The following is a 13,244-nucleotide window of genomic DNA, read 5'->3' as shown; positions in this document are numbered from 1 at the left end:
AAATTATTTAATTTTGCTCCCTCCAGTGGCAAATAATAGTGCTGACATCACTGAGGAGCGAGAGAGACAGAGAAAGGGGGGCGGGGGAGAAAGAGAGAGAGAGAGAGAGAGAGAGAGAGAGGGAGAGAGAGGGGGGGAGAGAGAGGGAGAGAGAGAGAGAACATGAGAGAGAACATGAGAGAGACAGACAGACAGAAAAAGAGGGAGGGAAAGAGAGAAGAGAGAGAGAGAGAGCGCAATCTCAGTCAGCTCCTAACCTCTCCTCAAGCAGATGGAATCAACCTCAACAAAGACCAAGAAGGATAACTAATTGACCAAAAGTCAGACATGAATTATTACTTATTCAAGAAACAATGAGCCTTGCTCAGGCTCCAGTTTTATTGAAACATTCTTTCCTTACAATAAAAACTGAGTTAATCTTTCATCCTTCGGAACATTGTGATTGAAGTGTGCAATGAACATGTCACTGGATCAAACTGGATAAACCCAAATCAGACACATTCATCACAATATCATGTATCATCTGCACAGTCTCCATAATTCAACAAGGCTGAGATATGGTATATGGTTTATATTTTATCTCTCTACCCTTAGGAAATGAATACATAATTATTTCATTTAAATGATAGCGGCTGTGTACAATAAGGCTATCAGGAACAGTTGCAAAGTGAAGCAGGGTTTCACCACCTGTTATCAGTATGTGCAACGCCACTGTGCAGAAGCTCAAAATCAGATCAGCAGACGACCTCTTCGCTCTGAGTAATCGGTATCCGCGAGAAGAAATCATTGATATTGCAAATGTGTACACGGAGCTCCAACCTCAGGTCAGGGCTTTCTGTTTCTCTCTCCATCCATCTCTACCTCACATACACAGGCATAAAATACATCGGGTCAACTGTAACTGTTTATATTGACTTCAATTTAGCCCCGAGCTCCATGCCATGAATCACTTCTAGGCATCGCCATAGCAGACCCTCAGACCAAGGTGGTCCTCTACTTTATACCATGTGAACACACAGTCAGATTAATCACATGAAGCCTTTCTTGGTAATAAATTGGGTTTATATGTTACATTTCAGATATTTCTTCTATTACGCTAACATAAGTGGACACAAAATAGTGAAAAGAATTTTGACAATGGCCGCTGCTTGCCACTAAGAGCCTGTGTCCAGTGCATCAGCCTGAACATGGCATCTCACCGAAAGAACTTAGCAATTGGCTCCCCCTCCTCCACTCTCGACTTAGGCCAAATTAGGGCTCAGCTGCAAATAATTTATTGTAAAGCCAAGTCGACTAACAGTTTCCAGATTAGACCTTAATAGGATTTTAATTAAAATGGACATTTTTGGAGGATGGACAACGTAAATCAGCTTGGTATGTGGGGCCCAAGCCCAAGCAGCGGTTCTAGCACAGGCTGTGGTTGCGTTTTTTCCACGTTGGACGTGTGTGTGTGAAAAGCAAGTTATGGAAACACACTTTCATGCCCGGCAACTATTCCATGAAGTATCAGACTGTCTGCTAAACGATCCATGGTGTCTTTGAATGATGTTAATGCTACAAAAAGATGACAAACGTTTATTTTTTGTTTTGTTTTATTCACAAGGCTCCAGAATGTGATTACCTTACTCTTTTGGTTAATTGGCAGCCCTCCCATTGTAGTGCCATGTTCCAAATACACAAGTGTCCATCACAGCTTTCCCAACATCTGACATCCACGCTTGCTATGGTTCCTCTTTAAGACCAAATTCAAATTCTTGAAACAGAGTTTGGAGTGCTCAGCCAACAATCGGACCGTTGACATCTGTTGCTCGGTTGCTGTGGCCTGTCACTGTCAATTATCTGGATTTCACCAAACATGTGTTCCTGTCTCTTTGTATGGAGTTAAAGGGTAATTACTGGCAGGACCTGCTTAGACTGCCTTCTACCAGATGGCAGGCAGGCAAGACTCAAGTGTTGCTTAGTTCCACCATGTTCTGGCTCTGGAGCCCTGCAGCCAGTAGATTGGCTTCAGAGGGTTGACAAGCAGACAGACAAGATACTATTCAGTTCAGCTGCTTCATGATTTATCTGAGCATTGTTCATTCAACATTCATACAGCTTTTACAAGGAAATATAGATCTGATGTAAATGCTTTGCGCTGGTCACAGAGACACAAATCTGCAACCTCTTGGTCCATGACGTATTACTGACTTTGTTGCTTTTAACAATTTGTGGCGAGGACTCAGCTGAAGCCTCATCTGTTTTGACTTAAACTCTGTCATCGGGTCTGTCATCTGTTTGGTTTCATTAGACAGTGACTGGCAGCTGTGAAAGAGAACACTTCATGGTCAGAGGAAACCAAGATGGAACGGGATGTGTGACAAAAAGCAGGCTGCAAAGGAAGCAAACGAGCTCAGACAGCTCTATCATCACTCAGTGAGTAATCGGTAGAGCCCAATCCATCGAAAGACCCCCGTATAATGGGAGGACTTCACTCACACCAAAATCAGTGCGTTTACTTCGGCACTTGACTGTTCTTGGATGAAAGCCTGGTGTCCCTGTAAACAACCAAGCAATTTCGATCTTACATACAAAGCTGAAAACAACTGTATCAACTAAATCAAATTCAAAAGAGTTCCATTAAACTTTATCACGTTTATATCCCTGCGGCTGGTTTCCCTCAAAGCTCCAGACAAAAACAGGCAAAACCCTCTCCAGTATCGGCAAAGAGCTGAAGTCTGAAACTTCAGCCTGAATCATCTGGAGCTTCATTTTTCACTTTTTTCACAAAACATGCTTTCTACATCTTTCTGTTACATATGAAATTGTTGTTGAAAATTGATGTTAATCTGTTTATTAGTTTATGAGTTGTAGTTCTGACAATCAGCTCAGTTATACCTCAATAACATTTCCTTGGAAACAGCATTATATATAGTGTATATATTGTGCTGATTTTGGTGAAAACATATGGATGATATGGATCCCCATAAGGGATTCTGTTGGCATTTTGATACTTTTACCACATTGGAATCCAACTTGAATTCAAGCTGCCGCATTGGAGTGGTATTTTGCTGGTGAATTTAATGAAATGAGCTTGGAATGTCACAAAATGTTGACAGAAAGACCCTCAGATACTCCCCTGGTGCCTGGACAGTATGGTTTACGGACAGTATATGATGAGACATATAAAAAGGTCAGATTCTGTTACTTTACAGACTTGTAAAATGTCCTTGTCCCACAATGTGAATATCAACACATTTGTGGTGGAATGAAGCTTGTGACTCAATCAAAACTCAGTGAATTAAATCCTCTGAAGACACATTCCAACCATACTGTGTTGCATCAACTACAGAGACAGGGCACAGCAATAATGCCCCCAAACCCCCCAGCCTCAAGCTCTCCACGCCAGAACAAAGTATAGAACAACAGAAACAGATCTAGGTGGTCTGGTATCTCATGACCCCATGACAGCATGACAGTTGCTGAATTCACACGACTTGAACTTGATCTGTATTGGGACAGATTGTAACAGTATGTGACTTTGAATTTGATCTGAGCAGCTCGGGGAGTTGATGAAGGTGCTGAGGGCTCATGCAGTGGTGATGGCGTTGGTTCCAGTTGCTGGATTATGTGAGTGTATGTGTTCGCATTTGTTATAGTCTTGCATCTGCTGAATAGCTTCTAAGCAAGTATCAATTTAAGCTAAATCTTAGGTTCGGTGGTTTGGTAATAGTGTCAAAAATCACTTTGCGAGTTATTACTCACTTCTTCTATCCTAAAAGTCCAGCTGTCACCTGTCAGTGTATTCACAGAGCACCCTTATTGTACCAGTTTTCCATAGTGACTGGGTTGTGAAACACAAACTTTAGGACTTAGCTTGCAGCTGTGAATGGAAAAATAACAATGTGAAAATTGAATGAAACTGAATCCCCTGCAGTCTACCTGGGTCACAGAGGATTTGGTTAACAGAAACACAAAAGTATAAATACTGTAGCAGAGAAGTAAATCCAGACGGGACCTCGCTGCATGCATTACTGCCATTCCTGTGCCTACAGCGACAGCTCAACCCTATTAGCTGTCCTGTTACTATGGTAACTGTTACGAAAATCCCAAAAGGGGCAGCATGGAGGGGTCATAGTTCATCAGTAAGTCATATGGCAGATAACAAACACGTCTTGCTTTGGATTTGGTTCTACCGAAGGGGGAAGGCCACTGACTCAGGCAGATAAAGATATAACGTTGTGCTGACATGGTCCTCTGTGGCCGTATTCTTGCTGATAATTTAAAATGTAAACTTGAAAAGAATAGCAAAAGGAGCAGCTCTCCTGGGTTTAAGACTTAAAAATTCTGCAGAACTGCGCTTCAGGATTATGGGTCTGAATAGTTTCATAAATATCAATCTTAGTTGGATTTGATATTAAAACTGCAGACTGCAACTGAAAGACAGAACTGGGCAGGAAAAGCTTTTGTTCAGGAATTTATTTCAAAAATCATCACAAATGTCAGTTATTTTCTCCCTCATTCTTCCTGGTGTGGAGAGAGGCTTGTGTTAGGAAGAGCTGCTGTGAGAGAAGAACATGTTTTTATTCATTGAAAATAGCTTCTGTTTGGCGTTAATAATAAATCACTGAAGAAAACAACAGCTCACATCAATTGGTTTATCAATAATAAATCAATTTCTTATGAACAAATGTGGTAGGGAAATAAAAGTGAGGCATTCGTACAGTGGAGCGCTTCTAGAGCATGCACAAGTAAATTCCATATACATATGTGCCAAGGGCTTCATGATGGTTTCAGTGACTCACATGTAAACACTTTATGAATCCACCCTCCAACAAAGCTTTTGTTCTGCTGCATTTTGCTAAATCCATTCTGTTAAACTGAGTTTGGTGAAACACAAGTGGATAGATGCACGCAGCGCCATCTAGTGGTACATTATAGAACATAGTGGAATTGAAGTAAAATGGAAAATTCACAAGGCCTGTCTATCCGTGGTAGTAAATTTACCCTATCAGTAGCCGCGGATCTTGTGATTGGCTCAGAGGGAGCCGTGAATCAAACCGGCTAGGGGTCGTAAGATCCCCTCAGTGCAGTTTGAGAGGCTGAAAAGTGAAAATATATAAAGTAAAATAATTCAAAGTCATAATTAATTAGTGGGACAATCATTTTCGAATAGGTTTATAATTATTTTTGACTTAATTTCACATATTAGGTACAGGTGGGAGGTGTTGAAATTTGCATATTTTGGAAAGGCATATATTAATATACTATACTATACTATACTAATATACTTTTCTGGATATTGTAAGACACATATTTTATTTATTTGTTTACTATATCTATTATATATTCATAAAGTAAATGGCACAGCTCGTTTCTCTCAGGACGATTTGTTTTTATCTATAATTATTATTTATTACTGTTTTTTATTTTATTTATTTTATTTAATCAAAGATCGGGACTAAGTGCTGTCTAAATATATATTTGATGTCCCCTGCTATCCCCTGTCGTACCCGGCTGACGCCCATGGGTGGCAGGCCTGTTCCGGACCACCAGGCGGCTCGGTCGAGCGGACTCCTCTGCGATTGGTCGGCCGGCGTGCGAGTCCCCGTCGTCTCCTCCCGGTTTTCTTGGCATGACCTTTTCCCTTGGCAACCACTTCCTCCGAGCATTCACGGCCATCTTTAATTTTCAACTCATTCATGAAAAGTTATTGTTTATTAGCTCGTGCAAACACGATTCGCGGGCACGTTTGTGCACGGAGCGGCGTCGTGAGCGGCCGTGTGCAGACACTTCGCCCCGACGCACCGCGAGCCAAAGTGGAAGCTGCCGGCCGGGACTGAAGACCGACCGCGTATGTAAACGTTTCTCTCCACACGGGCTCGAGCTCATGTTTACCGACTTGGATACGCGCCGCGTGTTTGTATTCCGAGTGGACTGACGCACAGACGAATATACGTGTACATACTGACGCCTTGTTTAATCTAACGAGTGTGTGCTCGCCGCGTCCCCACAGAGACAGCAGGTGGAGCGCAGTAATAAGTGTGTGTGTGTGTGTGTGTGTGTGTGTGTGAGAGAGAGAGAGAGTGTGTGAGACAGAGAGAGAGAGAGAGATGTAAATACCACAGCAGCAGACGAAGTGACTTTTTGAGCTTGAACACAGAAACAGACGCACCACTTTGTCCGTTTATTTTTTATAGTAACATGTATTAGGATATCGTTTATTAGACTCAACTTTGTTATTGTACAGAGTATAACTATAAACGTATACCAGTATGCACTATACAGTAGATGTACAGTTGAAGTTACATTTTACCGCAGCAGCCATAAATCATTATCATTAGTAAACATCAGCATCATCATAGTTTCTACATGCACTTGAAGTTGGGGTTTAATCTTGTGCGTTCAGTATGATGTATAGAGATTGTAGCTCAGTTATTGTATCTATGTTTCCCTCATGGCTCCTATTGTGCAGTCAAGCAACAAGAATTTAGATTTATTACACTATTTCCCTCATGTTCAGGCTTTTCAGGCAGTTTTTGCTCGTATTCTTAGAGTTTTGTGTCTGACCATGAACATCAGGAGCCTTCATTTACTTTGCTTTTCCCCTGATGGCAGGATGAGAAAGAAACAGACTGCTAAACAGAGGAAGACTGAGGAGCCCATGGTCGTTCAGGAGTTTGTGGTGGAAAAAATAATCAGCCAGAGGATCTCCAATGGAAGAGTGGAGTATTACCTCAAGTGGAAAGGCTTCACTGAGTAAGAGAGACAAGCTGTGACAACATTGGTCAAATGACATTGGTCAAATGACAGACAGATGTATTGTCTCATCTATCCTGCTTTTGTGGGCTTTGATGTCTTCGCAGTGCTGAGAACACCTGGGAGCCTGAGGACAACCTAGACTGTCCTGAACTCATTGAAGAGTTTCTGAAGAACCTCCAGCTGTCTGACGAGAATGAGGAAGAGTTCATCCCCAAAGAAGAAATGACTGAGCAAGAGACGGAAATTGTGAGTGTGTGTGTGTGTGTGTGAGTGTGTGCAGCAATTTCCATGTTATTTACTGCACTTCCACTTCTAAATGTGTAAATGGCAGAAAATATGTGACTTTTTCCCTTTCAAATCTCTTTTTATCTATCTATCTATCTATCTATCTATTTATCTATCTATCTATCTATTTATTTGAGTAAAATGATGCTTAAGTGAGTAAAATGTCGAGGTTGTTATGGCTGCAAAATTGAAGATGTCTCATGCATGTTTTTACATTTCCCCAAATTCAGCCTAATATATTTCATCTTTTTGGATTGATTAGAATTCCAAAATACAATTATCTGGGTTTGAACAAATGTGATCCAGGCAGTAAGAGTTTGTAGTGATGTATCCACCGGATATATCACAAGTCAAGTCAATTTTATTGACTTGAACTAGGGCGGATTATGAAACCACATGGTGTGTGAAGATGGTCATGTTTTTGCTCTGTGCCTGAAAGTGAAAGAGATGCTGCTCACTATGGGTGTGCGTGTGCGTGTGCGTGTGCGTGTGCGTGTGTGTGTGTGTGTGTGTGTGTGTGTGTGTGTGTGTGTGTGTGTCAGTCTTGCATGCAACAGTCTCGCACCCTAAGGGGCGACGGCGACACGCTGGAGCCGGATGACGAATGGCAGCTGGAGAGCCCTGCTAACCTCGACGCTTACCCTGAGCCTGAGTGCATCATCGGCTCCACAGACAGACAGGGAGAGCTCATGTTCTTAGTCAAATGGTAACTCCGGGAGGGGGGGTTCCTCTTTTCTCTGTCAATATGAAACAAAATCCTGCATCTGGTTCCAGATCGGCCTCGAAAACTAGTCCACCGCTTCTCTAAACTCTGAGTTCACTAACCAGTTTGATGACGTTAACTGCCGAGCTATTCAGCTTTACACTGGAATTAGCATCATTGTATATTTTATACTGTAGCTGCAAACATAAGGGAGCAAGTGCTAAAATTGCTAATTGGCTCCTCTCGAGTCCTGCAAAACAACATTCTGCCCCAGGGTTGGAGTGTATTTTTGCTGTTAAAAGACATAAAAAATCTGCTGTCTTGGTGTGTTCAGCTCATTTGTGCGTTTTCCCCACGCAGGAAGAACTCTGACGACGTGGCCCTGCTGTCGGCCTATGAAGCCAGCGCCAGGTGTCCCCAGGTGGTCATCGACTTCTACGAGCAGAAGCTGACCTGGCACTGTGGAGACGAGGAGCAGTGACGTGTGTGTGTGTGTGTGTGTGTGTGTGTGTGTGTGTGTGTGTGTGTGTGTGTGTGTGTGTGTGTGTGTGTGTGTGTGTGTGTGTGTGTGTGTGTGTGTGTGTGTGTGTGTGTGTGTGTGTGTGTGTGTGTGTGTGTGTGTGTGTGTGTGTGTGTGTGTGTGTGTGTGTGTGTGTGTGTGTGTGTGTGTGTTGTACAAGAGCATGGAGGTGATCTGCTAAACAGCCATGTCGAAAAACCTCAAGCTTAGTTGAACCTCCGCCGGGCAGTCCTCCTCCAGCTGACTGTACAGGCGCGCTGTGTGAAATTGTGACCCGTTGCAGATGGTATGCATCCTGGCAGGTGCGAGAACTGCAGCGGGGACCAAACTTTTTAGGGGCTTCAGTCCTGTGGCGCTCCATGAGGTCACTGGGCCCTTGTGGAGGTGGCAGCAGAAACAAAAACTAAAGCTTTGTGCGGAGTCGACGAGGCCCCAGACTGAACCTGTAGCAGCTTTTGGTCGTCGTGCCATCATGTAGCAGACTAGATCACTGTGGACCTGTGCTTTATTTAATTGAATTTGTTCTTATCCCATAACATAGATGTAGGATCTTCCTCTGAGATCTGGCCTCGGTCTCTTGTTGTTGTCGCTTTGTATCTTCCATAGGCAGCGAGAGTCGACCGCTGCACCTCCAGTCTTGATTAGTGTTCGATTAGCAATGAAGATTGTAGAGATTGTAGAGTTTGTCGTTCTGTTATGTGAGGTGTTCTTAGCCGTACCTTTTTACTGTGCTCCATGTTATGATGGCAGGTGTCTTATGTGTTCTGCCGGCATTCCAGCAAGAAGGATGCGGATAGGTCCATTGGTGTCGCGTAACGCAGTAATGTCACCAGGCTACAAAATCTTCCCAAACCCTAAACATGTTCAGACTTTCAGTATTCGGAGGTTTCTCTCATGTTCTTCTGTATTGGCCACTCACTTCCTGAACTGCCCGCCTTCTTGTCAGAATAGGACGAGTGCCCTCTCTGTTTCTGATTGTGTGAAGAAGCTGCCAGTAATTTCTCTCACATTCTCCAAACAGCTATTTACCAAATGACCTCTGCTCCCTCATATAGTTTTGATTGACTTGCTGAAATAAAATTCGATCTTGTACCTTTTACTCAAAGTGACGCTTCGACAGAATTAGGTAATAAAGATGTGATATTTCTGACTGAAATTGATCGAGACTTTAAGAATTATCAGAAAACTGTTTTGTGCACCTTCAGTGGCTAATAATGTGGTTAATTGTAGCACTTTAAAATGAGACTTAAATGTTTCAGACCTGTGTAATGACCCTGATGGCACTGTCCTCACTCTACATATCTGCCACGACCTGCTACTGAATTACTGTAACTGTTGACCATCAATCTGTGAAGAAATAATAAAAACCCTTGTGACCCTCTTGCTGCTCTTGACGTTTTTCCTTTCACTTTAGTCACATGACAAAAATCATGATGCCGGTATCATAATTACAGTACAATGTGTCTCAAAGATCCCAAACACAAGTCAAGAATATGACAGTATAAGTTTTGCAGCTGTTTTGTTTATCACATTGGATCTGTTATTCAGTAATCGGATTGGATTTTTTTTGGTGGACTCAGCAGCAGCGGATCGGTCTTGTGACTTTTTCTTCTCACCTTTGCCCCTGAACAAGACAGTGAAATAAAAGGCTGCGACACAAAGTGAAGGGCAGCAGTGCTGAGGCAACATTGGAATTTAAACTCCACTGAACTTGAAACTATGAGAGCAACTAATCACTTGGTGACTCCGGTAGGTCTGATTACCTTTTAATAAGCGTTACAGCTGTTTAAATGAGATGATCCTAGTCCAGTCAAAGGGATCTGCATGTGTTCTATCTGAAGCAATAGAGGATATTTAGCAGGGGGTTTCCTGCTCTGCACTTTAGGTCTTGGTCATCCACACTTCCTCATTTTGGCAATAAAAACTTCCCCTTTTTCATTAGTTGTGTGTTCAGTTCATTGCAGCGTCTTCCCTGCCTTCTCCATGCAGCAGGGGATCAGTATCTGGGTGCGGGACCCACGGATACAAAAAAACGACTTCTGGCACGCCTATATAGACTATGAGATCTGTTTACATGTAAGTAGAGTGATTAAAGGAAGCTGTTCTGATCACATATACAGTATATATATTCATGTAAAGGATTGTTAACACTGTCTTGTTTGTGTCCTCTTGTAGACCAACAGCTTGTGTTTCACCAAGAAGATCTCGTGCGTGAGGAGAAGATTCAGTGAGTTTGTATGGCTACGACAGAAACTGCAAGGAAATTCAATGCTAATGTAAGTCCATTCACAGTGTATTCAGAATAAGAGAACATGAAATGACCACTTTCTGTTTCAAGTGTCATTTCTTGGGGCATGTCCCTTTGTTTTGTAGGGTTCAGCTACCAGAGCTTCCCCCAAAGAACCCCTTCTTCAGCCTGAATAATGCCAGACAAATCTCTGAAAGGATGCAGGGGCTTCAGAAATTCTTGGAACAGTAAGGATGGTTTTCACACAGCTCAAGCTATATAACAATATACCAACCTCAATCTTCTAAATCCCTCTCCTAAATCTGCAGGATCCTTCAGAGCCCCCTGCTGCTGTCCGACAGCTGCCTCCATCTTTTCCTGCAGTCACAGCTCAGCACATCTAAAATGGAGGCCTGTGCTGCCGGGAGGACACATTTCTCTGTGGCCCAGGCTGTTCAGTGTTACAGCTGTGGCCCTAGACGCCGCTTCCACTCTGAGGAGGACCTGCAGAAGGACCTCAGCATGTCCTGTGACTCTGACTCAGACAGGTACAGTTTCATAACGATTCTCTACACTGTCCCAAAATTCCAGGTGCTTGATCGAGTGTGTATAACTGATACATATGTGGGGGTCTTCATTATTCTGGTTTCCTCTAGCTGCCTGGAGCTTAGAGACACAGAGCCCCGTGTTAAAGATTTGGTGCTAAAAAAGGCAAAGTCTGTCCCTTTGCTCCATCTTATGGGAATCAGCGGGGACGAAACTCTCAGCTGCTCCTCTGGTTCTACATGACATCACCATAATCATCATCATCATCATCATCATCATCATCATCATATCATTGTTACTTGTGTTTGCATCCATAAACTTTCAGAACTGTTACACTGTCGTGCTGCACTTAGGGCTTTTGAGTGGTGAAGTTTAATTTTTAGGACAATAAAGCTTTGTCGTTTACCAGTACGTGCTGCTGTCTTTTGCCACAAGGTGGCAGTGTTGTTACATCCAGCAACTGTATGTAGTCTGGTTCCATACATCCCAATTACTTACATTTACTTCACTAAAATCTGTTATTGATTTTGCACCAGATTTTGCATTTTATGTGTAAATAATGGTGCAATATCCTTGTGGAAACCTCATATATGCAATGTATCTTATGTGTGGATGAATTCATCCTCTCATTAAAGCACAAGCTACGGCAGGTTTGTCATCTGCTGCTGCCGTCGTGCTTTGCATTATGACAAGTATAATAGGGTCTCTACTGAGATTTCAGACAGTCCCTGTGTCAGGTGTGAGGCTGGTGGGACGTCGAAGTGGACTTGCTTCTGTCTTAGCGGGACAACCAGGTAGACAGGGACACTGCTCCCTGCTGGACCACATGTCAGCTGCACTGACAAACCTCTCCTCCCTCTGGGTGCCTTTGTATGTATATGAGCCTTATATTGTGTGCAGTCACATCCCGCTTTGTGTCTGTATGTATGTGGGTGATGAACACACACACACACACACACACACACACACACACACACACACACACAACCACACACACATGCATTCCCATAGTGAGCATCAGTGTGCTTATGCAGTGTTAATGGCCACTAAACAGAGAGATGGCAGATGGTCATATCTGCACAACTAATTAGATTAGTGCTGTCTGGCAGTGATGCTCATTATACATGTGGAATGTGAGCAGATGACAGGCTGGAGGTGCAGAAAGGCCTGGACAGAAAGAAAGGCCATAAGCTCTAATGGGTATAATATGTGTGTGTGTGTGTGTGTGTGTGTGTGTGTGTGTGTGTGTGTGTGTGTGTGTGTGTGTGTATGTATCATTAGTGTGTTTAATATATGCACGTCTTGGTCATTGTGTGCATTACCCTGCACACTCACACATTGAGGCTGTCAGTGCGGCACATGTTGGACATTCAAAGCAGACATGAGACTCTAATATAGCCAGAAAACACACATAAAGTGGTAAATAAGGTCTGAAGAAACTGAAGATTATAGGCTTCAGAAATGTAGGATGCACTGCAGGCAGTATTGTATGCTAAAACTGCAGCCTCAGTGTGTTTTGTAATGTTGACATTCTCACTGTGTTGTGCTTTGAAACCTAATTTGTGAGTGTGTGTGTGTGTGTGTGTGTGCGTGTGTGTGTGTGTGTGTGTGTGTGTGTGTGTGTGTGTGTGTGTGTGTGTGTGTGTGTGTGTGTGTGTATGTATCATTAGTGTGTTTAACCCTGAGGGCTTTTCTCTCTGACAATAACACTCTGCCTTTTCCTCACATTTTCATGGCTGGTTTTAGTTTTAACCTGTCCAGGGGCAATGACCCCTCTTTAATGGTCTGCGACTCGCGTCTGCTGGCTGTTAACCTTGAGCCACTGTAGCCTATCTCCGTCAGTGCTGTCATGACAACACTGACACATTTGAACCCATCAGGCCGCCGGCTATCGATTGCCTTACAGCTCCCTGCTCTGCGCTGCCTGACCCCGAGGAGCTCAGACGGGAGGAAAACACGTGGAGTGAAAAAGCCCTTCCAGTCTTAAGCAGGCGGTGTCCCCAATTATTTAGAAAGTATACCAGATAAAATCCTGTTGTCATTATTACCACAAAATGTTGACCTCTGTTTAGTTTGATTAGTATGCTTATTGTTTGACTCGTAAAAAATAGAAGATAAGAGAAAGGAGATTGGCCCCGTAGGGAGGAGCCCATCTGCTTCAGACCAAGTCAGCATTTCTTTCAGCCACAACAGCTCGAACAACTTACAACCTCAGAACTGTG

At 43.1% G+C, this 13,244-nt stretch overlaps 2 protein-coding genes across 3 annotated transcripts; both read left to right on the top strand.

The window, feature by feature from the left end:
- Positions 1–5,701: 5,701 nt before the first annotated feature.
- On the top strand, positions 5,702–9,630 carry cbx3b (chromobox homolog 3b). Of its 2 annotated transcripts, none has more exons than XM_076148586.1 (5): positions 5,702–5,833; positions 6,598–6,738; positions 6,846–6,987; positions 7,569–7,732; positions 8,090–9,630. In XM_076148586.1, exons 2-5 carry the CDS (start codon positions 6,599–6,601, stop codon positions 8,208–8,210), a joined length of 567 nt encoding a protein of 188 aa, XP_076004701.1. In that variant the 5' UTR covers positions 5,702–5,833; position 6,598; the 3' UTR covers positions 8,211–9,630. The 2 variants fall into 2 exon arrangements, with proteins under 2 accessions (XP_076004701.1, XP_076004700.1); XM_076148585.1 differs by having other exon boundaries at positions 5,778–5,837.
- Positions 9,631–10,203: 573 nt separating this feature from the next.
- snx10b (sorting nexin 10b) lies at positions 10,204–11,674 on the top strand. Its single transcript, XM_076148509.1, has 5 exons — positions 10,204–10,325; positions 10,425–10,525; positions 10,623–10,724; positions 10,806–11,024; positions 11,133–11,674. Exons 1-5 carry the CDS (start codon positions 10,233–10,235, stop codon positions 11,263–11,265), a joined length of 648 nt encoding a protein of 215 aa, XP_076004624.1. The 5' UTR covers positions 10,204–10,232; the 3' UTR covers positions 11,266–11,674.
- The last annotated feature ends 1,570 nt before the right edge of the window (positions 11,675–13,244 follow it).

The sequence above is a fragment of the Genypterus blacodes genome, unplaced genomic scaffold, assembly GCF_046128005.1.
Source record: "Genypterus blacodes isolate CSIRO-AG114 ecotype Tasmania unplaced genomic scaffold, CSIRO-AGI_Gbla_v1 ptg000040l_1, whole genome shotgun sequence".
Taxonomy (NCBI): domain Eukaryota; kingdom Metazoa; phylum Chordata; class Actinopteri; order Ophidiiformes; family Ophidiidae; genus Genypterus; species Genypterus blacodes.
This window is presented reverse-complemented; position numbering and strand designations above follow the sequence as displayed.